Source organism: Pseudorca crassidens, chromosome 5 (genome assembly GCF_039906515.1).
Source record: "Pseudorca crassidens isolate mPseCra1 chromosome 5, mPseCra1.hap1, whole genome shotgun sequence".
Taxonomy (NCBI): Eukaryota; Metazoa; Chordata; class Mammalia; order Artiodactyla; family Delphinidae; genus Pseudorca; species Pseudorca crassidens.
In genome coordinates, this window is record NC_090300.1 from 54,370,770 (window position 1) to 54,394,846 (window position 24,077).

The following is a 24,077-nucleotide window of genomic DNA, read 5'->3' on the forward strand; positions in this document are numbered from 1 at the left end:
CAGCTAGATTTAAGCACGTGGAATTAACATCCAAGACTGCCCCAGCCGACTCTAGATTCTCTCCCTAATGCCTGGCATTCACATAAAAGTGAAGACAAGGAGCTGAAACATAACTTTTCAGTTTGTGTTAACTCCCCTTATAGGACCACCTAACCCAATCTTTTATTGGGCCACTGTTAACTTACTGACAAGGAGTAATCATTTTTTACGTAGGAATTTTATTATGACTTACATAGACTCACAAATTGCCTTTAGATATCTTAATACCAGACAGAAACTTTTGACAACGTGTGCTATTAAAAATATAGTTAAATGTGTTTTGATTGACCCACTGGGGACATTCATTTAATTCCCTAATATATTAAGCAAGTTAACATGCCATAACGAACAAGATCGAGTCTTTGCTTCGGAGGAGATTAGAATCTAATGGTCAAGATAGATAAGTAAATAATCAGAATCTCCATGATTATGAAGAAAGAGAACTAATTTTTATTGGGTATCGCCCATGCTGGTCACTATGCTAGATAATTATGTTCTCTCATGTACTTCTCATAACAATCCTTTAACATAATACCCGTTTTGCAAGCAAAGATTATAAGCAGTTTAGTAATATGACTAATAAATCTGAGATTTGGATTCAGAATTCAATCCAGAATTTTTCCAACTTTATAATTAGCATTCTTTCCAACACATTATATACTAAATAGAATTACATAAAAAAAGCAATGAGATATCAGACAAAAAAGCAGCTAAGTCCATGGGTCATAATGGGGGAAGGGAACAGTGAAGTCTTTGAGGAAGAAATGAGCTGGACCTTGGAAGATCAGTAGCCCTTTTTTAGGCAGATGGCAGCTGAAAGTGCTGGGAAAGGGGCATTCTAAGCAACATAACCACCTGAGTAAGGCTAACAGTATTATAGTGCATGAATGTTCAGGAAATACTGAGTTGTGAGTGGCTGGTGTGAGAAAGCAGATGGAGTGAGAAAGCCCAGCAGGTCTGATATAGCTTAATGATCTTTATATATACCATGCTGAGGACTTTTCCGTAGGCAATGGGGAGACTTTGGAGGAGCTTTTCATTTTAAGCAGGGAGGTTGTCACAGGGCTATCATCCCTTGATAGCTATGTGTTAGTAATTACAACTTTTAAGACATTTGTACACCCCCGAAAAGAAACTGAAATTGCAATTTGGTTATGTTACCACCAGGAGGCAGCAGTCACATGATGAGAACTATGAAATTTGATCATAAACACATTTTGCTTTCCATACTATTTAGCCATTAAAGGGATGATGAAAGGAAGCCATAGCACGATGACTTCAAGAGTATTTTTAAAAACCATGTAAAAATTAGCTTCACATGTTTAGATAAGTATGAAGTTTTCAGGCTACTTTTTAAAAAGTATTATTTTATGAAAATGTAAAGAACCTTCATAAAGTGTTTCAGTATTCCACATTGCAAGTTTAACATTCCAAACTTTCCTTAAATGAATCAACAGAGTTCAAAGTAAAATGCAGAAATTTTATCTAGTAAAGTAAATTATAGCAAGGAAAAGAAGCACACAATTAATCTAATTATTTCTCCTCTCTAGGGTAAAAATTTCATTTGTCAATCTCCTCAACTATAACACTTCACCAGGATCCAGCGTGATTGCTTTTATATTAGTGGCTTAAATTAGCAATGTATCAACATATCTGAAGGAAAAAATAATATCAGGTTAAAAAAATCACAAAGCAATGCACATTAAAAATTTTTGATTCTACCAGAAGCTGGTCTTAGAGCTACTAAGAGAATGAAAAAATATTAGAAGGAGCAAGTTAAGTCATTTAATCAAACCGAGCAACTGGAATGAAGTCTCATTTTGAGCAACACTCCTTCTTGGGGAGCAGACAAAAAAGAAGGTTGCTGGTGGCTCGAAGCCTAAACAGAAGGAGGTTCCTTAAATCATCATGCAACTCTCGAGTAAGCCTACTCCCAAGGATCTTACTCTTTACCCTGCAGAGAGGGAACACATTAAAAATAGTCTGTTTTCATGGGGTGGTGAGTTCTAAGTCACATTCTAGAGTTTGTGCCCCCCAAATGTGAAAACAATCCAAGGCACAAGCTTTACCCACTCTTACTCACAGGTCAGAGGCAGAGGTCACATGATCTCAGAAAGTAACCCTGAACGGTACTGAAAAACTGTAGGTCAATAAGAATTGTCTAAATAAGGATAGCTTACATTTATTCAGTACATCTATGTGCCAGGCATCGTGTCAAGCAGTTTACATGTATCATCTCATTTAATCTTTGTAAAAATGCCAGACAATACTAATTATTATTATACCCCCATTCCTATTTTAAAGATGAGAAAACTGGGGTGAAGTTCACATAACCATTAAGGGGTAGAAGTAGAATTTGAACTCAGAATTTGAGTCTGAAAAGAAGAGTCCGAGTACTTAACCTATTCTATACACCTACAGGAAAATAAATTTTCTTTTTAGAAAAGTTGGCCTTTAATGGGCTGCATGTCTGACACACTGCCCTAAACTATTCCCTTTATCTTTATTTTTTAAATTTTTTATTTTTTAAACTTTTTATTTCATATTGGAGTATAGTGGATTAACACTACACTCTTCCCTTTAAAAGTCTGACTTCATGGAGGGGCCCAAGACCACTATTAATAAGTAGCAGTTGAAAAATCAGTTCCGGCACTTTTTGACCCGACTCATCTATTTCTCTCCAGCTTAGTTCCTCCAGCTTGGGCTGCCCTCCCAACTCCTTGGGCCCTGATTGATACGTCATCCATCTCCAGCCGCTAACGACTAAAGATGAGCCTCCTTTTTGGATTAGCTTCATAACCTCCCGTTCCTGAGTCTAACCTGATCACACATTTTCCTGCGTCCCTGAGGCCGGCTGCAAAGAAGGAACTCTTCCCTTGAAGCTTCACCGAGGATTTCTCCTCCCTTAGCTTCTGCTGAGCTTACCTCTGCCCAGTCCTGACCCCTACAGGGCTCACCACCCCACCCCTAGGACCCTGCTCATACCTTGCCACCTGAAGATATTAACTGCAGAGGCAAAGAAGAGGCGAAGTTCAAATAAAAGGAGTGCACCCTCTCTTCTGTGCTGCCCACCACCCTCCCCGTTCCGTCTGGATCGTGAAGAAAAGAGGAGAAAGATGGAGAGTACAGAAGTGGAGCCAAGCACATCACCATGTACCTCCCACCCTCGGTCCCTGGCCTCCCCCTCTGCTCTCTACCTGCCCGGCCCCCGCATGCTCAGTGCTCACCTGGCCAGCCCTCTATCGCCCCCTCACTGTCAGCCTGGCCAGCTGCCCCCTCCTCCTCCCACCAGGGAGCTCTCACCTTGTCTGTTCTCTGCATCCCCCCCTTTCCTTCCCATCCTCAACCTCCCCTACCTTCCTACCCAGCTAAGTCATAAAACCTGCCCCAGACCACATGAGTTTTCACCTTGGTCAGGATGCTAGTTAAGGAATTTTGCGTCTCTATTCAAACAACTTTGGCACAGTCCCAGGGCCCCAAGTTTTGACTCATGTCTTTTCCAGTGATGCAGTGAAAAGGTAGTAGAGTCTAACAGCTAGAGTCATAAGAGAAAAGAGTTTTTGAATCTATAAAGAAGAAAATGTGACGTTCCATATAGCAGCTTGGCAACTTCTTTTATATCGCTTTGACTGTAATAAAAGTCATTCTGACTTCCAAATAACTAAATTAGAAATGAGTCTCAGAGCACGAAAACTTAAATGGTGAAGAGTGCCAGTACCGAAAAATGTCAACTAGATGGGTTTATTTTTTTAAGGTTGCTTGTCTTCTGTAGATGTTGAGTCTTCGAAACATGAATATTCATTTGAATTAAGAAAATCACTTGTCGTATTAAACCACTTCATAGTATCACTCAACATGACTTTTTGTTCAGTGCCTGGAAAAGGTAATATTTCCCGAGGTTCTATTCTTTCACGAAAGATTCCATTTCAGCAGCCTCCCCCCTAGTGTTGCCCGCAGGCTGTGATCTCAGAGGCAGCCCTTCACACTAAAGAACAATGCAGGCCTATTTGAAATCCCCACCGACCTTCCAATACCTCAACAGCCCATGACTCACTCGGTCTTTTGTTTCCCTCGCTGAAATACAAACGTGTGTCTCACCTTTCTCTCCTCGCTTCTTCTTTGTTCTGTCAATATGGTCCTTGAGCTGAATGCGGACCTGTCTTTCGTTAGGTTGGTCTCGTATAAATGGATGCTTCATCAGTTGTTCTGTTGCTGGTCGCTGGCTGTGATTCTTTACCAAACAGCTCTCAATAAAGGACTGGAATTTTTTTGACCTGCCGAACAGAAGAGATGAACCCATAGATTAAAAGATAATCCAAAGAAAAGCAAACTTTAGGGATCAACCAATCACAAAGTCGGTCTAGCTATTTATTAGGCACAAAGGGGTTCAAAGGCATCACTGCCATCAACACACAACTCAGGCAGTGTATGGTAGTCATAGCACGAAAGCATTTTTGCACAGTTTGTACATACAGAAGACCACAGGCACCAGAGAAGAGAAAGACCCCGATAAGAATCACACCTGGAAGGTCTATTGGAATGAGGGAACCAGAGCTGGGCCTTAAAGAATTAGGAGAAAAATCACTCTTGGGAAAGGATAGTTCAGGGAAGTAGAAAATCAGAGAAAAACTAAGGCTGGGATTGAGCATACTATATGTCAGGGGACACTGAGGTGAGTTCTCTAAATGTGGCAGAAAACGCAAGCTGGGAAAAGTAAAACCAGGGTTGGACAGGTAAGGGGGAGTACATTATGTAGGAATGAGCAGGATTCTTATATGGTAAAATGAACATTAGGCAAATTTTTTAACTGGCAGTTTTGAATCACTTTTGAACTTTGTTTTCCAATGAATAAGAACAGGATGTATGTGTATGTTTGCTATCAATCCACAGACTTGGAAACTTAACTTATAGGGATTAAGTTCATACCCAGAAGCAAATTTATCTCTTTCTAGAAAGGCACCATTTCCTCAGAGATAAACCCTGTTCCAGAGACGCACAGGGGCAGGGGAAAGCTGTGAGAGATACCCGCGAATAGGGCACAAGTCCATAGCGTGGTAGATACTAATGATGACTTGAGCTATGATTCATGAGTTGGGCATGCATGTTCTGTCTGAAAGTTCCAAGAAATTGTCCAGCATCATAAATAATTAAGCTCATGACTCTACAGCATGCCTTTCCGAGGTGCCCCACTGTCAGCAGGGCACATCACCCTTGGAGACCTTGGAGGAACCCTGCTCACCCTCCTCGTGGCCCAACCCTGCTCAGGAATGAATCCATTTTGCGCACTCTGTTGCCCTCCTGTGGAGCACTGGGGAGTTACAGGAGCAGATCCCCGAAGCAAGCTTCCGCAAGCTTCCCCAAACTTCCCAGTGGGCTCTGTATATATATATCCTTCAGGCCTGAAAGGTGTCCTCACCACACAGAACACAATGGTGAGCGTGTTCTTCAAGATTCAAATGGGAGAGGGCACTGCTATACGTACCACTCTCCATTTCTGCCCCGGTCAAAGCAGTTTTTCACCTTACTCCATGTTTTTAAAGTAGTACTGAACTACTGGTATTTTTTCCTCCTTAAATTTCCAGGCTATGTTCAAGCTTTTAAATTATTTTACATAGAAGTAAAGGTCACCTGAAGGTCAGCTCAGGATGAATCAGGATTGGAAACACTGAGGACTAGACATAGGAACAGTAGGATGGACATTCTAAGCATCTCCCTCTAAGTCCTTCAGCTTGTAGCCCTGCCTCCCTGACACTGGAAATTCTCCCCAGAGTTGGGAGCTGCCTGAGTCACCTTCCTATCACGAGCACACTACGTGTTTGACAAACAGATGAATGCGTGGATGGTTATCGGGTGAGAATTCTGGACGAGAGCTGTAACGTGGCTTCAAATGTGTGCTTCTGAGGGACAGAGATGAAGGCTTAGAGAGAAGATATCACTTCATACACTTTCTTTCTATCCATTGGATTAATCTGTGGAAGCACTAATGTGATATCATCTAAGGAGGGACTTTGCAAAAAAAAATAAACAAAAAAACACAAAAAACCATAATGAAATAATGGACTGTCCTAAGGAATAAAATGAAAAGAATAAGGTTAACCTGCATAAAGAAATAGACAAACTCCACACAGTACTCTTCTAGGTAGAAAATCAGCATTAAAAAGGTGAAAACAAAAACAAATGAAGACAGAAAGCTATTAAATATTCACGAGGAATGCAAATGGAAGTTCTTTTTTTCTGCTTGCAACTTGGAAGAAAAAGTTTGTTCTTTATAGAGGGCAACTATTCATTAGGGGATGATAAATAAAAGAAATCATAACCAATTTAAAAAGAGATCCAGACTTAATAGACCGTACATTCCCTTCCCCGATACTGACACCTCACAAAAGGCAGAGACATCTCCGGGATGAGAGAGTGTTCAGGGAGTTTAATGGGAACAGCTATAGCAGAGGTTTTCTTTGTTTTGTTTTGTTTTTTTGCAGTACTTGGGCCTCTCCCTGTTGTGGCCTCTCCCGTTGCGGAGCACAGGCTCCGGACGCGCAGGCTCAGCGGCCATGGCTCACGGGCCCAGCCGCTCCGCGTCATGTGGGATCCTCCCGGACCGGGGCACGAACCCGTGTCCCTGCATCGGCAGGCAGACTCTCAACCACTGCGCCACTAGGAAGCCCTATAGCAGAGTCTTTTTTCCATTATCTCTCCTGGTGAGAAGGAACCTCAAGAAATATTCAAGAGAATATTTTGGGGCCCAAAGGATGGGCCAAGACGTGTACAACTACAAAGCTGGCAGTCCATCCCATGTCATCTGCAAATGGTTCTCAGTGAAGAGGAAATAATGCTACTTAAAACAAATCTTCAAAGAAAGATTCATTGTCTCCATTTAAGTTAGTGTGACCAAAGAATCAATATGCTTAATTGCATGCTTAATTAAAAGTAAAAATACTTCACCTACATTAAGCATCACCTGACTCTTTGCCGAGAGGCCTAATGGGTTTAAAGTACATTTCTATAACTTTATTGTTTCAGTCTTGGCGGCTGGTAATTTAGTTCTGTCACTTTAAGAAAAAAAGCTCAAGATCAGTAATACTAATTTCCCAAGGGTTGGCACCGAGAGATAAATGTTAGGGACTGGTACTTACAGTCTGAGATACTAGTTCTTCTAATACCAGTGTCACTGAACACTTTATCTTCCCAGATTTTTCCTGTTTATGTATTAAACTGTGTTAGAGGAATTAAAAATGCCTGAACGATGATGACATTAATCACTATAATGTTTTAGTGAGCTGGGCTCAAAGTTTTTGGTAATCTCCAGGCTCCCTACGTGCAATTTGATCTTTAAAATTTGCACTTGCCTGGAACTACTCTCTTTCTCTCTTTCAGTTTCCATCATTTACTAACTGTGCGATTTTAGGCAGATCCCTTAACTTTTCTGTGCCTCAGTTTCCCTGGCTGCAAATGGGGATACTGTTAGTACTTATCTCAAAAGACTGTCGTGATGATTAAATGAGTTAGAACCGGGCCTGTTACATCATAAATGCTGTATGTGTGTTTGCTATGATTGTTATTATTATTACTATTACTATGATGACAATGTCCCAGCATCTCTGACCACTACCAGGCTTAAAGAACAGGAGGATCTGCCTTGAGGGCTACGAGCAGAAATTTGAAGGTGATTTTCCCCACTTGGGTTGAACCAAATAGTATAGAGTTCTTTAAGGGAATTATTTTACATACACTAGGATTAGACGCGTTAGCAGGAAAAGCCACCAGGATCATTATTATCTCTAAGGAGACTGCCAAAAAAGGTTAATTTAAAAAAAGTTTGTGTAATAACTTTTGTTTTGATTTCAATAAAGTCCAAAGTCACACTGCTAGTAGTAAATTCAGTCTATATGAAGTATTTTCTGATATTTCCTTTCTATTATCATGATTTTATTTACAGTCCCCTCCCCACCTAAGACCACTGTCATTTCGAAAACAAAAGTGCTTGATAACGCAGCAAGAATCAGAACTGGTGTTTCATAAAATAACAGAAATGGTTGTAAGCTCTGGAGTAAAAGCAGAAGGCTGGGGTTCCAGGCTGCCATGAACCGGGGACTCAGGATAAGCCAGTTAACCACACCAGGCCTCCAGTCTCCATCTGGAGCACGAGTGGCTCGGACCGGGAATCTTATACCTCTTTCCAGTGATAAGCAGTTCGGACTTTTCTGATGAGTTCAATCGAGTGCTGCCTGTGTGGAACCTTCACATTTAAAGGGCATGTGAAAAGGACAAGACTGACCATCTTTCACAGGAACAGAGTCATTTCCATCCTTCTCCAGAGACCCCTGGAGGGAAGCTACGGCATGGAGTATATGTGTGAGGGCAGGGGAGCCGGGGTGAGCACGGTGGGAAGAGAAGGGAGAGGAAATCTTTTGAAGGGGATGGTTACCTATGTGGGTTGAATCCAACCACACACAGAGCAGGAGTAGAGACAGGAGGGGAACATGGGAATCCCACCGCACTGGGTCATTTGTTGACGTGGAGACAGATGGTGAGAGCATCCTTCTTCTCCTCTGATTCAACTCAGGTTGTAACCCTCCTGGAGGCCTAATCAAAGGTCTGAGCCACGTGAACACTGACTGGAGCCCTGACCACAGGACTTCCTTAGCCCGAGGCCTCTTCTCACTACGCTGATGGGGAAGGAAGGGCCCGGCTCTTGCTGCAGGGATGCTCTCCTTTCCTCCCATAACAAAAGGGGAACACAGTGTGACTGCCTTTGTTTCCCTAATGTTAAGGCTCAAGGAACAAGTGCTCACACTTAGGGACGAGTACAGCTCCTTCTCTACCACTTTAACCTTGAACTTTAAGAGGTCAAATGGTACAGTAGAAAGAATACGGGTTACAAACTTGGCAAACGGAGACTGTACAGCCTAGTGCAAGGAGGATAACCTACCCAAGCCTCAGACTCTCACCCATAAAATGAGGACTCAGAGCATCTGTCTGGCAGGGCTGTGGTTAAGAAAAAAAAGGGTTATTATGGGACTATACAAAATCATGTGTGTGAAACTTTTGAAAATCGTAAAGCACTACAGAATTTAAAGTCTCCTTCATTCAATTAAAAATATATAAAAAAGATTAAATATATACTTTACATATATAGTTTAAATTTTTATATATATCTTAAATACACATACATACATATAAGTTGCTGAGTCTACAACATACATATGCCTTGTATGTTGTAGACTCAGTCAAGTTCCTTGGAAATGACCCTCAGCTGAATGAATGCTTATAATGAAGAGTTCACTGCCGTCTCTGCCACAATGGCGTCCCCTTTGGTCATATGCTGGAATATACACTAGGAACAGTATACTTCATCCGATAACTCATTTAAGTAGAGAAGAGCTGGATATAAAAGAACATTTCAGAGTTTGGTTTCTTTTGATGGGGGAGGAGGGAAAGAAGGAAAAGGAAAACAGACAGAAATATTTCACTTCCTCTCAAACCCGATTCTATTTTAAATCACTTTGGACCTGGTCGTTCAAGACAAGTACTCTGAGGTGCCTAAGTATTTTCACTTAAACACTGGAATTCTATTGCAGAGAAATTCGAGCCACACCAAGTGTCCTGTGGCCCGAGGCTGCACAGCTATCTTTATAAAGGCTGGGTTCTGAGAGGAAAAGGGTATTTTCCCAGGGCTTTTGTTTTTCCCACTTGCTCTCCAACAGTCAAGTCATTCTCCCATCCCCTGCCTAGCAGTGTGGGGCTCCTGCTTGTAACTGGCTTAGGCTGGCGAGATGAAGGTGGCCCGGTCTCCTTCCTTCCTGGTCTCACTGTCCCTGGACGGATCCAGCTCCCTACAGCATTATCACAATTAGCTCTCATTGCCAAAGGCTTACAGCAGAGAAGTTAGCCTGTATTTCTCCCCAGGTCTGTATTTCTCAGACAAGGTCAGTGTAGGGTTTGCCCTTTTTGGAGCAAGGTCAATGAATGCAGAAACTGTAGTGCCGGGGCCAGTCACTCACTCTTCTGGGGGCCAGACGGGTCACACAAAGGACGGTGCAGACCAGGGGTAAGAAGGAAACAGGACAAGTGGGGTGACCAACAGGTACCAGCTTCTGGGTTGGGAGAGGCAGTGACTGGGGCAGAAGCACAAGCTCTCCCCTTAAAAGGGAGCAGGAACCACTGGGCAGGACAGTGTTGCTGCACCTTTGTCAAAAAAGGTCAGAAATCTCCATGGACTGCTCCACCATCAGATTTTTTAAAGTTGGCAATCAACACAAATACTTCTGGAATGAGGTGTGTGGCCACACCGTGCCAGACAAACAGCAGACGTGTGGACGGTCCTTTTGTCCAGCAGCAGTGAGGGCAGAGGGGGAAGGGAGGGCACAGGGCAGGTGAAGCCCACTGGACTCAGCAGCCCTCCCACCCCACTTCCCGGGAGGCGTGGCATGAAGCACAAGCAGGAAGCTAGTGGAGGGCTGCACAGTGCCACTGACACTCCCAAGGAACAGGACCGAGCCAACTCCTCCCCAGGAGTCTGTTCCAGAGCGAAGGGAGGAAGCAGTGCCTCTGGGCGCCTGCGGATCACGTGCTGCGTGGTGCCCAATGGAAGGCTGTTGCTGGGGAGAGAGTGATTGTCTCACACCACAGTGACCCTCCGGAGAGGGGAGGAGGGATGCTCTGCCTCCTCGTTACCAATAGCAACTCTCACTCTCTTCCTGTGCAGCCCTCGGCAACCAACTCCGAGGCTGTCGTCTCTTCTGGCTGTTTCCTTTCCCTCTCTCTGTGCAGTACGCCTTTCTCTTGTTCAACCAGGGTCGCTATGTCATTCCTGGATGATGGTATTAATTAAGATTGCTCTCGTATAGTGGAGGGTGAAACTGTGGGTGGGTGCGTGAGAAACATGAGGGCCTCGGTCAAGGACCTGATCACGAAGTGGTATGAAAAGGGGCAGAAGAGGGGCTTCCCTGGTGGTGCAGTGGTTAGGAATCCACCTGCCAATGCAGGGGACACGGGTTTGAGCCCTGGTCCGGGAGGATCCCACATGCCGTGGAGCAACTAAGCCCGTGCGCCACAACTACTGAGCCTGTGCTCTAGTGCCCGAGAACCACAACTACTGAGCCCGCATGCTACAACTACTGAAGCCCGCATGCCTACAGCCCGTGCTCCACAACAAGAGAAGCCACCACAATGAGAAGCCCACACACAGCAACGAAGAGTAGCCCCCGCTCGCCACAACTAGAGGAAGCCCACACACAGCAACGAAGATCCAACGCAGCCAAAAATAAAAATAAATAAATTTATTTTAAAAAAAAGAAAAAGAAAAAAGAGAAGGGGCAGAAGAGTCTTGTCCCTTCAGGCTCAAGCTGCCTAGCATATGTCTCTAGAAAAGGGTAGGAGGTCATAAATGGTCCAGGAATTGTGCCCAGGGCAAAGGGAATCAGAACTGAGAATGTACCAAGAAGGATATACCATATCCACAGGGGGAAGGGGAGGAGCAATGAATTTTTTGTCGCAGAATGACAAGATACAAAGACCCTGATGTAAGTGCACAAAATAGTCAAAAGTCCAGCTCCTGGCCTAACCTGTAGAACTCTGTTCCCAAACTCTAGTCAATCACACGCTACCAACACAATTTTTACCCTACACTTCACCACCCATACAAGTATTCACTTAGCATTTTTCTTTAAATTAAGTCACTTTTTATGTGAATTAGTTTATTAGATGGAAAGTTATATCACTGCCCCAAGTAAGAAGCCAGTATCACCTGCCATAAAGAGAAAGCAATAGCAAAAATAAAAATTATAGATGCTCATGCACAGAGCAGTAAAATCATCTCGCATGCTACCGAGCGTGTAGACACATTTAGGGAGTTAATGTCTTCAGGAACAGAAGAACGTCAGCCAACCTAATGGGCTGACTCCAAACTATCACCCTTTCTGATGAGATGTTCTGCGCTACCAGGAAAGATATTACTCGGAGTAATACATCAAAGCGCTTCCATGTTATTACTTGGGTTCTGCTACCCATTTTAGCTAATACCTCCTTACCTTGAAGGTGTGAAGATAAGGTCTTACTGTGCAAATAGCAGGTCCTCAATATGTACTTTAAGATGAATAACATCATAATCGCTCACCGAGTCTTAGTACATATCAGTCTAATCTTGTCAGCAGGACCTAAGGATTTGAGCTCATCCAAAAGAGGATCACAGGAAACCCTGCTCTTAGACCTGTAAAACACTGAAGACCAAACTCACCACTTCTTAGACTTCAGCCGAGGCGCTGGGTTCCGGGGGATGAGAAAGAGGGCTCTCATGGGGTGCATGTCACACAGAGCTGCAAGAGACCAAAACAAGGGCCAGCTCGGGTTAGGGGGCCAAACCCAGGCCAAGCCCGTCCTAGCTGTGCTGCTAAATGGCTCCCTGAGTCCAGGCATGACCAGTGAGTGGCGTCAGAGGATCATAAAGCTTCCGTTTGGTGAGCAGCTACATGAGCTGATTAGAGGAGTCTCATATAATCCAGCACGTTTCAATTAGACATTGTTAACACGTCTACTTTTCACTTCATTTTTAAGGGCAACAAGTTAGAGGCTCAACAACCTTTGCTTTACTATAAACAACCATCTAAGACTCCAAGTAAACAACATCAAGATAACAATTACAATGGAGATAGTAAGTCATTTTGAGTTAGTAAAATCCCAAATCATAAAATAAAAGATATTTGATAATCCGCTCTCTACGTCTTAGATGCTGGCAATGCAATGTTACCTTCATGGATTTTTGGAGTATAAAGCACTAGACCAGGGCACCTTTCTATCTGTATTTCCAAACACCCTGAGTGGCTTTTCATGATGGGTTTTTTGGGGGTTTTGTTTTGTTCAATGGCCCCAGGAAGACCAGAGGATTAAAGCAAAGGAAGTCTGGCAGAAGAGATAAAAATATCTCAAATTGTGAAGATGACATTTAGTGAAAACACTCATACATTCTTATCTTAATCAGAATATTTCACTAGTTTACTTTTCATCTGGGAGTATCTTTTCCTTTGTGCCTAGAATAAGAACATATTCTCCCCGAAAGCTAAAGGATTTGGTGGGTGGAAATTTATTTTTAGCCCTCTCTATTACTCATTAAGAATGACGATATGGTTTCAAGACTGCCAGTATTATTTTCCTGATTCATAAATGCCTATCAGCATTGTGGATGAGGGGATTTTGTCAATAAACACTCCAGTCATGCTACAGATGAATTCTACCAACTCTGGAATGAGAAATAAGAAAACTATGATAACGTGACGGTAAAAGGTCCTATGAGCACAATGACCCATCATACAAACAGGGGGCCTGCTTTGGTCCGCGTCCTCTGGAAAGCAGACACCAAGGTGGTATTAAACATGAGAGGATATTACTGGGGGAAATTCTTGTCTGAACAGAGAAGGAGTGAGGGAAGGCTGGGAGAGTTGTCAGATTGCTACGAAGTATGCTGGAAGGGAGAAAAAGTAGGTGGAGTGTGCTAGGCTGTCCCACACTCTAAGGAAACCAAGGAGGGAAACTAAGGAGTGAAAGCTGCCTTCTAAGGAATCCCTGTCTTCCAGGAAAGGGTCTGCCTTATATCCCTGCCACGCTCGGTCACTGGTGCGGAGTGGCCCTCGGGAGGTGCAGCCCCGGTGTCACGGCAACAGCTGCCCCTGGTCAGTTGCACTTCCTGCGTGGAGTCTCTGAGATGCATGCTCGTGGTGACCACAGGGCTGGGGAGATTCTCTGTGGGGTCTGTGCTCAAGATCTCCAGGAATTGGAGAGGTTCTCCAGGTAGGCAGAGCCCTGGCCACTCTGCCTCCAATAAGCAGGGAAATCTAAAACTCTAAACAGCGGTATTTTAATGGGAGTGAGAGAAATGGAGTGCAGGTGTTCACATAACCCATGCACTGAAAATCGGCTGTGAATTTTTGTTACGTTGGCGTTTACAGCCTTTGTGCCTTGGTCGCAGTTTTACCACAGGCGAAGAGTAGCTCAAGAATAAACCACACACCAGATCTGGAAACAGATTAGACTCTCAAAGTTTGCTTCCCTTTGCATTCTTGTTCCCCCTCATAAACACAAGATCCTCACACCCCTCTGAAATGAATGGATTCCTGGTGGATTTAAGATGACTCTGCTTTCTCAATATGCCAGCTTGAGTCCATGCAGGGCTTGGTGTAGCAGAAATAAAGCCACTGCAGCTCCTGGCAAGGAACCGTCAGTACCTGCAGGGCAGACCAGTAACAGATTTCACCCAGAGGAAGGTACTTACGGGGAGCACCTTCTGCCATCTCGATGGCGGTGATTCCCAAAGACCACAAGTCACTCTGAAAAAGAAGGAAGGCACGGACACATGCGTAAATGCAGTCAACAGAGGATAACTTGGTTAAACCTGGTAATTGCTTCAGAACTGCCTGGGGGAAAGCTGTCCAGCTGTCTCTTTACAAACTGATTTTGCCCGCTAAGCTTAAAAGCAGGAACAGCCTCATTCGCTTTCCATCGATAATAACTTTCACGGTGCCTGACACATGGTGAGTTTTTTCAATCCAGGTATGAAAAATGAATATAAGGTTTCAAACATGAATTTAGCACTAACATTTATCTATTGATTGAAACATATGAAATTGCTGCTGTTCCACTGTTTTTAACACCTTCATTGAGGTATAACCGTCATGTAATTAACTGGGCATATTCAAAGTGTACTATTTGAAAGTGTCTGATGTGTGTATACACCTGTGAAACCATCACCACAGTCAAGACAGCAAACACATCTGTCACCCCAAAAGGTCCCACTTGCCCCTTTGCAGTCTCTCCCTCCTGCCCTTCCTGTCCCCAACCCCAGTTCCTGTTCCAAGGCAACCAATGATCTGCTTCCTGTTACTACGGATTGGTTTGCATCTTCTAACGTGTTGTATAAAATGAAATCCTCTGGTTTCTTTCACTTAGCACAATGTATTTAAGGTCCATCCATATTGCCGCGTGTATCAGTCCTTCAGTCCTTCTCACTGCCGAGAAGTGTTCCATCACAATTTGTTTATCCATTCACTTGATGGACATTTGGGTTGCTTCCAGTCAAGCCCATTAAAAATAAATCTGCTACAAATACTCACATACAAGTCTCTGTTTGGATGCATGCTCTTACTTCTTTTGAGTAAAAACCTAGGAGTGGAATGGCTGGATCATAGAGTAAATGCTAGATCATATTGTATTTATAATCAATTGTTTTTAACCTACAGAAAGAGCAATTTCATATCATGTAACCAGGCAAGATGTCGACAGGGAAGCTTTTGGATGGTGGTGTTTACTGCTGTATCTCAGTGCTTAGAAGAGAGCCGGCCACAGTAGTAGTAGGTGTTTGATATATTTGTTGAATGAATGAACAATATCTTTTATCTTGTAAGTAGACAAATATGTAAAATAGAAATCCTATACCCTTATCGTCTTTCTTATTCTCAGACTGACTTTTATGGTCTTATCAGAATTTTCTAGGCTAATGTCTCCACCTCAACCTGTGCAATCTCCATCTCTAGCACGATGCTTCTCCCCTACTCTGTGTCCACGGCTCAGTAGTTTCTAACTAGTGCATAGGAGGGAAACAAATCAAAAGACGGGAAAACCATTAGAAAACACATGTAAAATTCAGTTCAATGGCCCACAGTCCTGAGGAAGACTTTCACCCTCCTTTCATTTTAAATGTATCCTGCATTTTGTACATAATTCCCAACTCTCACCGGCAACCTCACTCAGATTTCAGAGATCAAAATTAAGTTCCCTTGCTATTCCCATCAAACAAATGTAAAGGTCACACAGAAAGGATATATAACTGGAAGAGAACTATGAAATCCACCCTGAGCCATTCCCTAGGACCAAACTTCTCAATATCCAGTGGGTGATACCCAGCCTTGTTCAGTATTTGGACTGTGGCCCATACAACCTAGAGGGGGCTTTCTATGGGGTCTAGACTCTTGCCTAAAGTGTGATCTACCTTAGAGCAGGCGGCTGGGGCACACGCTAACCCCACACTAGGACCAAGGGGGGATTCTTTAATTCACAAGCCATCAACCTGTCCACATAAATATTACAGTTCATAGAGGTTCTCAGTCCAAATGGGGATAACAACGCACCTGTGCAAAACCACTGTCCACAGATTCTAAGTAACTTCTCTGCATAGAACGCAACTCAAGGAGTCAACTGTTGTCCTTTCTCTTTCTTCCATTTCAAATGTATTCAAAGTTGTCACTGAACACACACACACACACACACACACACACACACACACACACACACACAGAGTCAGCACAGCCCAGCAAATGGCTGAGTCTTCCCGCAGGCTGCTGGCCTTTCTCACTGCGGTTCCTTCTGCAGCTAATGGGGAAAGCCCAGGCCGCCCATCACAGGCTGGCTCAGAAGCAGTCACTGGTAAAGGTGACCACACAGCTCTCTTGTACCTGGAACGTTATGGTTGACTGACACAGACAATCATTGGGGAACATGATGAAAACCCTGAGTCACTAGTGTGCAGGAAGCATTCAACAAGAAATGCAGCAAGAACAGTCTGGAACTGGTGGGTTGGGCTGTTTTGATAAGACTCCAGGCCTTCGTAGTTCTCCCACCACCTTCCCAACATCTCGAGGAACCGAGTGTTTCTGCAGTGTGAACCGAGGTACAAATTATGAAGGTGGTGGCCAGGCTCTATGCAGCTACTTGCCACAGCAAAGTCAAATTTAAATGGCCTTTAAGTCTAGGAAGCTTGAGCTGGTTTGAAAGCCAACACAGCTGAAAGGAAATGATGGAACTGGGATGAGAAAGGCTCCAGGCCAGTCCTCAGACACGGGAAGGAAATGCTCAGGAAACTCGGGCAAACTCCTGGTACTTGCTCTGCCTGCGGGACCAAAGCCCAATTATGAGCTGGCTGACTGCCTCCCCTCCATAAAGTCTTTGCTCAAATGCTGTGTTCTCAGTGAGGACCACCGAACCTCTCTCCCAGCACTGCCAGATCCCTTCCCCTTTCCCACTTTTGTTCCCCAGAGAACGGGTCATCTTCTGAAAACTGTGTAACTGACTTGTCACTAATTTATTACGTTTTTTGTTCATTGTTTGTGTCTCTGTCCCCAACACACACACACACTAGAACATGAAGTCCACAAGGGCAGGGATCTTTGCTTTGTTGACTGGTCCACAGTACCAGAACAGTGCCTGGCACAGAGTAGGCACTTAATAAATACTTGTTGAAATAATGAACACATGAAAGATGCATGAGAGAAAGGAGCAAAACCTAAGTGTCTTAAGGCTGATAGACCTTTTGTAGATCATCTAGTCCAACCTTCCATTTCCCAGATGAGAAAAAAATGACTTACCCAAGATCACTGAGCAAGTCAGCACCAAGTTTTAATCAGAGCTTGGTCTCCTGGCTCCCAGGCTAGTTCTTTTTTTAACTATCATCACACTGTAAGGACCTGAGAATTCACTTAAAAAAACCTTTTGGGGCCCATAAAATAATTGCTTCAGATTCCTACTTTGTCTACAGGTAACTGAAGGTGTGGCCACTCAAATGAAGGTGCTGAGATTCCATGAGCACACCCCAAACCAGTGCTCAGCTTCTCCTAGAGGGAGCATGAATAGGCTTTCAAGTCAGACAGACCTGGATTCAAGTCCAGGTTCCCAACTGAACCGCATCCAGAAGACTGCTCAGAGCTTAGCTTTCAACTGTGGCACGTATGCATGTAGGTATGCCGCCTAGCACAAAACCTGGCATAGAGTGGGCTCAAGAATATTAATCATTTTCTTCTCCTCTACTGTGAGGTGAGACTGCCTTTGCCTGCCCAGTTTAGTCTTCTTCGATTTCCCTCTACTTGGTTGTGGCCAGTACTGTTTGTTGGCTAACCCAACAGGCATTTCAGCCCTCATTGCCCTTGTTGCCTCCATTTCAGAGTATAGGAAAGCTAAACTTGTTTATCCAGATTTCCCTGCAGCTAAGGATGGCAGTTAAGGATGTGACCTCATGAGACTCAGGCAAACATCTTCTAGGAGCTTCTAGGAGCTTCTGTAAGAGCTTTTGCTTTTCCTGAAATAAGTGACAAATATAGCTGGTGTCTTGACACCTCTTCCCTACTTCTTAGTGCCTTGAATAAAAACATGCTACAGCAGCCATCTTGCAACCATGAGGCAATAAGTCAACAAATTAATGATGACAGGGCAGAAAGGTAGGAGCCTGGGTTTTGAAGACATCAGCGAGCCACCACACCAACCCTGGACTGCCTGCCTCCAGAATTCCGGTGACATAAGAAACATAAGTACAGCTAAAAGCATTTCTTAGTGGTAATATGTATAGAGCAATAATTTGAGAAAGCGTATTTCAACAGTAAGGAAAAAGAGAGGTCCCAGTCGTTAGGTGGTCCTGGATTTATCCCACAGGAAGAGGGAAGGGTTAGTGAAGAGAGATGTTTCCTTTATTCAGTACACAGCATCTCAGATCCTCTCTTAGACTGCTTTCCCCAAACCTCCCAAACAACCCCTTCAAACCAAAGGTCACAGCATCCCAACTCCTATGCATCCTTTGTCACGTGACCAAGACAGAAATTACTTCTTCTTTAAGCCTTCATTTGATATCATCATTAAGATCATTTTCCCCCCCTGGGATTCTCTTGTTTTCCAAAAGGAACATTTATATTCCTGGCCCTATATACCCAGAGCTGCTTGTAAGCTACGCTTAACTGCCCATGCTAGAAAGCAATAAACGTCCTTGACGGGCCTTGTTTAAGCCTTTGGATACATTAGCAAGTCCCAGAGACACTTCAGAACTTAAATATGGGAGAAAATGTTCCAATTACAACTGTCAAGACAGATCACAGGAGATGAGAGAGGGAAGTGGGAGGAACAAGATGAGGAGAGAGTCAGGGAGAGATAAGTTTCCTTCGTGGCCGTGGTGGGACTCATTTTGGCAGGAGCTGGGTAATTCATTATTCTAGAGGTGCTGTGCAGCCTGGCCTGTGGCATGATTAATAGCCCAGTCCTGTGTGCATTACAAACAGAACAGAGACAAATTCTAGTGCCTCCGAGAAGGCAGAGGCAAGCACGCAACTTCTGGCTGGTGAGGGGCCAGATGGCACGAAGGCAACTTGAACGTAATGATAGAGCATTCCGCTTGGGGCTAGGCTGCTCAACAAGTGAAGAAAAGAACACTTCACTTTTTGAAGAAAATAACACTTCCTTGTGCTCAGCCATACAAGGAAGGAGAGGCAAGGGCAGAAGCAGAGCCCCAGCGTGCGCCAAGAGGCAGAAAGAACACATGCTGCGCAGCCAGCAGAGCGGGGGCGAGCCCCTCGACTCCTCTGAACCCATCTCCTCACCTGTAGCCCAAAGAGAACACCTATCTTGCAGGGTTCATCGAGAATTCAGTAAGATAATATCTGCAAAGTTCATAACACAACGCAGTGTCTATAGTGGGTATTTAACAAATAGTGGCACAGACAGATCCTGAGGTCCAGTTATCACTGACTGGCAGTTCAACCAGCAAACTTGAGTCAGGTAAGCTGACAAGGAGCCCTGGTACTCAAAGAAGTTGCTGGGAGGATGCAGGAGCAAACAGGAAGTTCAGGGGAAGCAAACAGGAAAGGGCGTGTCCTTCCTTCTCCAGCCTTGCAGTCTACCCAGAGGGACAAGCAGAAATGGGGTTAGCTGAATCCTGGCCCCATCATCCCACAGCAGAGGGTAGCAAGGTGGTCTAGAGTTGACAGACAATAGCTTCATACCAGGCATAACCGGTGCAGTGGATTCTACCAAGTTTTAATTTACCAAGACCAAGAGATCAGCCATTTTACCAAGACCAGAAATTAGTCTTTTGTCATGTAATTTATTCTTTATTCACTTTTTGGAAATGTTGCAGCTGGAAAAAGGAAATTGAATTTATTGTATGGGTCCCTAAGGGCAGCACCTTAATCTAGAGATAGAAGTTACAGAGAAACAGATTCTGGCTCAATGTAAGCAGACAATTAGAGGTGTATAATGCAAACAGGCAGTTCAAATCCTATGATACTGCTGGGGGTTTTTTTAGGTCAAAATGGCTCCAAATGGCAGTACCTTCACATGACACATAAACACAAATATTAACTATCGTATACTGAGTACTTACCAAATAGGCATTGAATTAATTCCTTTACATATGTTAGCTCCCTTTATTCTAATATAACGTTGTAATATACAATCGTCATTCCCACAGAGACTCAGAAAGGTTAAATAACTTCCCTGAAGGAATAGAGTGCAAGGAGATGAAGTCTATATTTTAAACCAGTCCTGTTCAACTTCAAAACGCGGACTTATTCCCTAGGCCGTACACTTATATACTACATTATATATAAACAGAACCAGGGTGGTGAGTTCAGGGTGACTGAGGATAATCAGGCACGAGTAGTTATTCATAATCCCATTTCCCACCGAGTCCCTTGTTCAACTACATTTGTTATCTGACCAGAGGGAAAATACTGGAAGAATAGCTTATTCTCTTCACGTGGGGATCAGCCTGGAGCCCAGAAGAGGTGGTGATATGTCTGACTAAGGAATGCTGTGTACGTGGGTGTGAACATGGAGCATGAGAAATCTGTTTAATAGAAGTTTGTTTCCGCTCATAATAATAACGGTGTGTGTATCATCCTTCTTTCTTACCGCGTGGGCATGAGACCTTTGCTGAAATTTCAGTAGACAGAGGCCAGGTCTCATTTGAGAGGTAGACCTCGTTCTGCGATGTGAGTATCATGCTCTTACGTGACACCCCACATACATCTTGGTGATGCCCCCCTGACTAGTCAGGTTGCTCACGTTATCTCCAGCCGAGCCTCTTACCTACAGGGGCTCTTTTCATTCTGCATGAGTAAAGCCGATTACCCATAACACTGGAGAATGAGTATTTGCTCTACAGCCAGAGCACAATACTGACCCAAACCCTGCAGGAGACACCTATGACTTTAAATGGTCCATCGCACCTGTGTGCACAGTCTCATAAACAGAGTTTAGGTGAATAACAAATGATATTAGCACAGATCAGGCCAGAGGATGGGTGGTGGGGTTGAGGGGATATGCCATGTCACTGTACTTCCTTTACTTGACTAAACCACTATGAAAGCATGACCATTTATGGTGTAAAAAATTAGAACAGGACAGAAAATAAAAAGTTTAAGTTCTCCATCCACATGCCATTTATCCATGGGGTAGGGGAGAATAAGAGTCTATTATGTGTACTATACTGTAAGTTGCTTTGTGTACCTAACACTGTATCTTGGGATCTGCCCAACTTCAACATATACACTACCTCATTGTTCAGATGGCTGCGTAATATTCCAGTGGACAGATGTGCCAGTCTTTATTCAGCCAGTTCCCTATGAATGGGCTTTTGGCCACGGAGAACTTTCTTTAGTGAGTGGTTCTGTTAAAGCAATAAATACACAGGACTACAAAATACTTGGCAAATCCCATCCAACTGAAATGAAATTCAAGTTTAAAAAAATAACAATTTTAACAGCCTAGGAATTTTGAACAGTTTTATTAATTTCAAGTCTTTTGAATGCTTATTATGAAATGAGAAAGCTTTCATTATTGCCCCACGTACTTATCAGGAGAATGAAACCTTTCCTTTTGCTTGAAGTGTTTTGGCAGATTTTCTGAAAACAAGAAAGGAAGGGCCTCTACGGGAAAGTGAACACACCAGGCAAATGAGATTCCGGCACTCCTCCTTAGGATAGGGGTTATTTTCAGTCAGTTACTTACTGTGCCCCGTAGATTATCAGACAAAACCAGATTGCAAAAAAAAGCATGAGCTCTTCAGACTACTTTCCACAGAGGCTCTTATTTTATTGAATTTCTCCAGTTTTTTTAAAAAAATTATAGCAGTTTCTAAAGACATTGTAGACAAATAAAATAATAAATAATTAAGAAATAATCAAATATTTGTAATAAAACCAAACTATACTCTTTTGCATTTTGTCTTTATTTTAAAGAAAGGGCTTTTGTGATAGAAAACCTAACAAAGCCCAGTGGCCTTCGAGTCATCTTTTATTCTAAACGTGCCCTCTAGGCTGAAAGTATCGACAGCACGTGAGAGCCCAAAACGCTGACATCAGTTTCTGAGGCTGGGATACACTCTGGCTCAAATGGACAACCAAACACACAGTAGCAAACCATTTAACTTTGACGGGGTCGCAAATGGACTTTCTAGATGAAAACTGCACATACAGATAGAGCTTGGCTAATTCCTTTTGCATAGTGGGTATTCAATAAATATACGCTGAGTGAATGAATAAAGGGTTTTGAAAGTCAGTATATTGTCAAGCTGTCTCCTGGTGACAGGCTACATTCCTAAGAATAGTGAACAGAAAAAAGTATAGGATCTGATGCCAAAGAAGAAGTAGAAAGATGAAAGTATAGCTTCTTCTCTGATCCACAGTAAAACTACAAAGTAGTTAAAATGAATCTTCAAAGAACCCCCAAATCTTCCTTTCTGCTTGGTCTTCCTAATCTACCCTTTTGTCATGCTCCCAGGACAAGTGATCAGTGAAGCTCATATTTTTGCCATGACTTCTTCTTCCTCTTGTACAACCTGCATTTATGACAATCCTAAAAAACTAACTCGTACTAAGGTGGAAAATGGCTGATAGACTTGAATCTGTTCTCTCATCAGGATTCTTTATTTTTTAATAAAAGGCACAGAAATTAATTTTCAACTTATTAATGTCTCAGGATACTTTCCTAATCACAAGGGCTTCCAGCACCTCTGAAATCACCCTGTGCAGCATGATGCCCCCTGTGGTTATTCACACATCAGGCTTTGTCCACACCTAGGGTTATGCGTTAGTATCAAAAATTTTTTCACTGACCCCAAACTGTATTTCTTAGTCCTAATCTGAACAAAGAGGTTTAAGATACCACTTTAATTCCAAGCTTTGGCTTCACCAGAGGAAGTCCTCTTCTAGTTACTCTACTGAAAACAACTACATCACAGGGATCTATTTTTATATATATATATATTTTATATTTTTGGCCGTGCCGCATGGCATGTGAGATCTTAGTTCCCCAACCAGGGATCGAATTCACACCCCCCTGCATTTGAAGTGCAGAGTCTTAACCACTGGACTGCCAGGGAAGTCCCACAGGGATCAATTTTATGCCACAGAACAAAAGTCCCCTATATACTAGAGCCCGCCAAAATACTTAAAAGGCTAAGCTAAGGTTGAAAGTTTGAAACACTCTGATTCTCCGTGGTATGTTATAAAGCAGTCTAAAATATCTGTGGCCCAGATGTAGACTAGTTAGCACTTGTTAGGTATAACTGTTGTTTGAAGAATTGCTTATAGCCAATTACGATACACGTATCTGGTCTGGGACATATATTTTGTAGTGGCTCCTCTGAAGGGATTTGCAAATCAAATTATTCAAATGTGCTTATCATTAGCAGTTTAAATAAATGACATTTACTTTGGCAGGAGATTAATTTTTAACTTGGCAGCTGTTTTCAGACAGATTGGTGTCAGGTTATTACAGTGACTAACTCTGAAAGAAGGAGGAAATTTACAGGAGATTATTTTGTTTTTAGACCTTCAAGCTTGCATTTCTCCAAAGAAGCAAATAATTTTGTCAATGCCCTGAGACACTGGGTCCCAAAGACATTGCAATGTCTGCATCTTTGTGACCTGATTTCCATAATAACCCCACATGTGGAGAACTAAAAATGTTCTTTAATAGAGGAATTCTCCAAATATACTCTTCAGAGGCTGTTTTGTTGGTAAATTGGATATTTATATAGGATTGCATCAGAGAGAGGCAGGGTAATATATTGGAAAGAGCTCTCAACAGAGAGTGGGAGATGTGGGATCAAGTCTCTGACAAGATCACTAACGAGGTGTGCACTTGCAAAGGTCTTGGACCTCAGTTTCCACAGCTGTAAGATGAGGGTGTTTCAAGGTGATCATTAAAGTACTTTGGTGAAAAGTCCATGCACCTACAGAGAAAAGTAAGTCAGAAAGAGGAAAACAAATACCGTATGCTAACACATATATATG

The 24,077-nt window shown here is 43.1% G+C and overlaps 1 protein-coding gene across 7 annotated transcripts in view; it reads right to left on the bottom strand.

The window, feature by feature from the left end:
- TNIK (TRAF2 and NCK interacting kinase) overlaps positions 1-24,077 on the bottom strand; it is a 423,010-nt gene that overhangs the window by 106,273 nt on the left and 292,660 nt on the right. For all 7 annotated transcript variants that reach the window (XM_067738026.1, XM_067738024.1, XM_067738023.1 and 4 more), the window contains exons 8-10: positions 14,303-14,357; positions 12,275-12,353; positions 4,138-4,313 (exon numbers count right to left, since the gene is read on the bottom strand). In XM_067738026.1, coding sequence (XP_067594127.1) covers positions 4,138-4,313; positions 12,275-12,353; positions 14,303-14,357 — 310 coding nt within the window. The remainder of the gene's footprint in view (positions 1-4,137; positions 4,314-12,274; positions 12,354-14,302; positions 14,358-24,077) is intronic.